The 1859-nt window shown below is 34.1% G+C and overlaps 1 protein-coding gene across 1 annotated transcript; it reads right to left on the bottom strand.

Annotated features, from left to right (window-relative positions):
* Window positions 1-560: 560 nt before the first annotated feature.
* Window positions 561-1427, bottom strand: LOC114337592 (uncharacterized). Its single transcript, XM_028288073.2, has 2 exons — window positions 1296-1427; window positions 561-1095 (listed from the first exon to the last, which is right to left on the bottom strand). Exons 1-2 carry the CDS (start codon window positions 1416-1418, stop codon window positions 784-786), a joined length of 435 nt encoding a protein of 144 aa, XP_028143874.2. The 5' UTR covers window positions 1419-1427; the 3' UTR covers window positions 561-783.
* Window positions 1428-1859: the final 432 nt, after the last annotated feature.

Below are 1859 nucleotides of genomic sequence, written 5' to 3'. Positions count from 1 at the left end.
CTTTTTGACTGGCAACCTGTTATTCTCCTATTCTTTTTATATAAAAATGTGATTTTAATTAATTACGTCATAAACGTAGTGATTTTACATTGGAATCTCGAGCTAATAGGTTGAAGAGTGAGGAGCTTCAGAATAGTCTGTATTTTTTAATTTATTAATCTCCATAGATTCTAATAAAGATACCTTAAGGCCCTTATTTTGAATATGGAGGATTTGAAACTGTTCAATAAAAAAATAATTATGATCTAGAAGGTGAAGTGGGTAGTTTTTCTATTATTAAAAGTCCTTTTGTGTTCTGCTATACGTTTGCTAAATGTTCTGCCAGTTTGACCGATGTAAGTTTTTGGACAGTCACCACATGTGCTTGTATACACCACTTTGTAATTGCTCAGCGATTTCAAAACACCCCGTATTCAAACAGTTCTTATATTGCTGGAGATACCTGGGACGATATACTAATATCCCTTTCAGCACGGCAACAAAAAATGTTCAACAAATATTTCGAAACTTTGTACTCTATGTTCTTATGTGTAAAGTAATACAGGAAAAATAATAAAATAATTCTTTATACAGGGTGTCTAGAAATACATACCCACACAATTGTGGGCTGGGTTTTATTTTAAGCAAATGGTATAAAAATCTAATACATTACAACACATTATTTTGTATGGAATTTTAAAAAACAGTTCTGGTCTTTGGTGAGACATAGATAAACATTGCACTTAAGACATCGAACACGGGTTCTGCTTTTACAACCCGATCTTCTGCAAAATCTGGCTGTAGTTAAGGCTGACTAAGGTCTTCAGTAGTTTGTGGTTGATCTAATACGGGAGCTGCACTTATACCGGAAGGACCAGGAACCTCAGTGTCATTTTGAAAAGGCGGGTTTTTGTTCTGAATTAGGGAATTCTCACGAGTATCTTCTTCTTGGTCAGAATCCGAGGAATCACTGTCTCCGAGGCTTTTGGGAAGGCTATTTAGCTCCTTACACCACGTCAGATCAGAATCTGAGTCCTCACTAAAGCCTTGTAGTTCTGAATCATCATTTATAATGTTCATTAACGCCTCGACATCTTCTGGTTTGTTAGTCAAAATCTGCAAAAAAAAGAGAAATTCAATAACGATCACCCAACCCACACAATCGTGTTAGTAGTAATGTAATTGGATATTCTAAGGTTATTAATATTCATTTTTTAAAATATGTATGTATAGGTGTTTTCTACAGACATGTGTTAGTAGTCTACATGCATTTACATTTTATTATTGACATTTTTTAATAACAAAATCCTACCTACATTTCTTATGGAAATGACGACCCGCCATTTTTGCAAGACAAGCTGTGACTGTCGAAACAAAATAAACTTAACAATCGCGTCGAGTAGCGCAAAGCACAATACTGAACCTACACGCACGACCATAGTCGTTCGTAATGAACGCTAGATTTTACGATTAAGCAGTTTCAAGCAGTTTTTTTTATATCGTTTCAAAACAAACCCACACAATCGTGTGGCTACTAGTCCAGAGTAATAAGGTTTTTTCCATGACACTCGAGCAGCCAGGGTACTGAAGCGTTTTTTCGACAGGTAATACCTATAAGAGCAAATTGTAACTATTTCCTGCGTAAGATCTAGCGGCCATTTTTATTTATAAACAATTAAGTGTCAAAAAATGGCATTTTTCCCTTTTTTTCAAATCAATGGAAAACAGTAAAACATGGTTTTTTTAGTACAAATATCTTTGAGAATATAGAAAAAGCTTTAAAATGACGTATTGCAAAGTTTGATATACTCATCTATTGTTAATATAATTGCGAAAAAAGGTCGGAATTGCAAAAAAAAAATAATTTTGCAAAATCTATT

This window comes from Diabrotica virgifera, chromosome 7 (assembly GCF_917563875.1).
Source record: "Diabrotica virgifera virgifera chromosome 7, PGI_DIABVI_V3a".
NCBI lineage: Eukaryota > Metazoa > Arthropoda > Insecta > Coleoptera > Chrysomelidae > Diabrotica > Diabrotica virgifera.
The sequence above is the reverse complement of the archived record's forward strand: the minus strand, read 5'-3'. Positions and strand labels throughout refer to the sequence as shown.

Bases quoted from the DNA above. Each gene is read 5' to 3' on its own strand.
- LOC114337592 (XM_028288073.2), bottom strand. From the start codon at position 1,418: ATGGTCGTGCGTGTAGGTTCAGTATTGTGCTTTGCGCTACTCGACGCG. The intron at 1,096-1,295 runs GTAGGTAGGATT...TTTTTTTTGCAG, and splicing joins TCGTCATTTCCATAAGAAAT to ATTTTGACTAACAAACCAGA.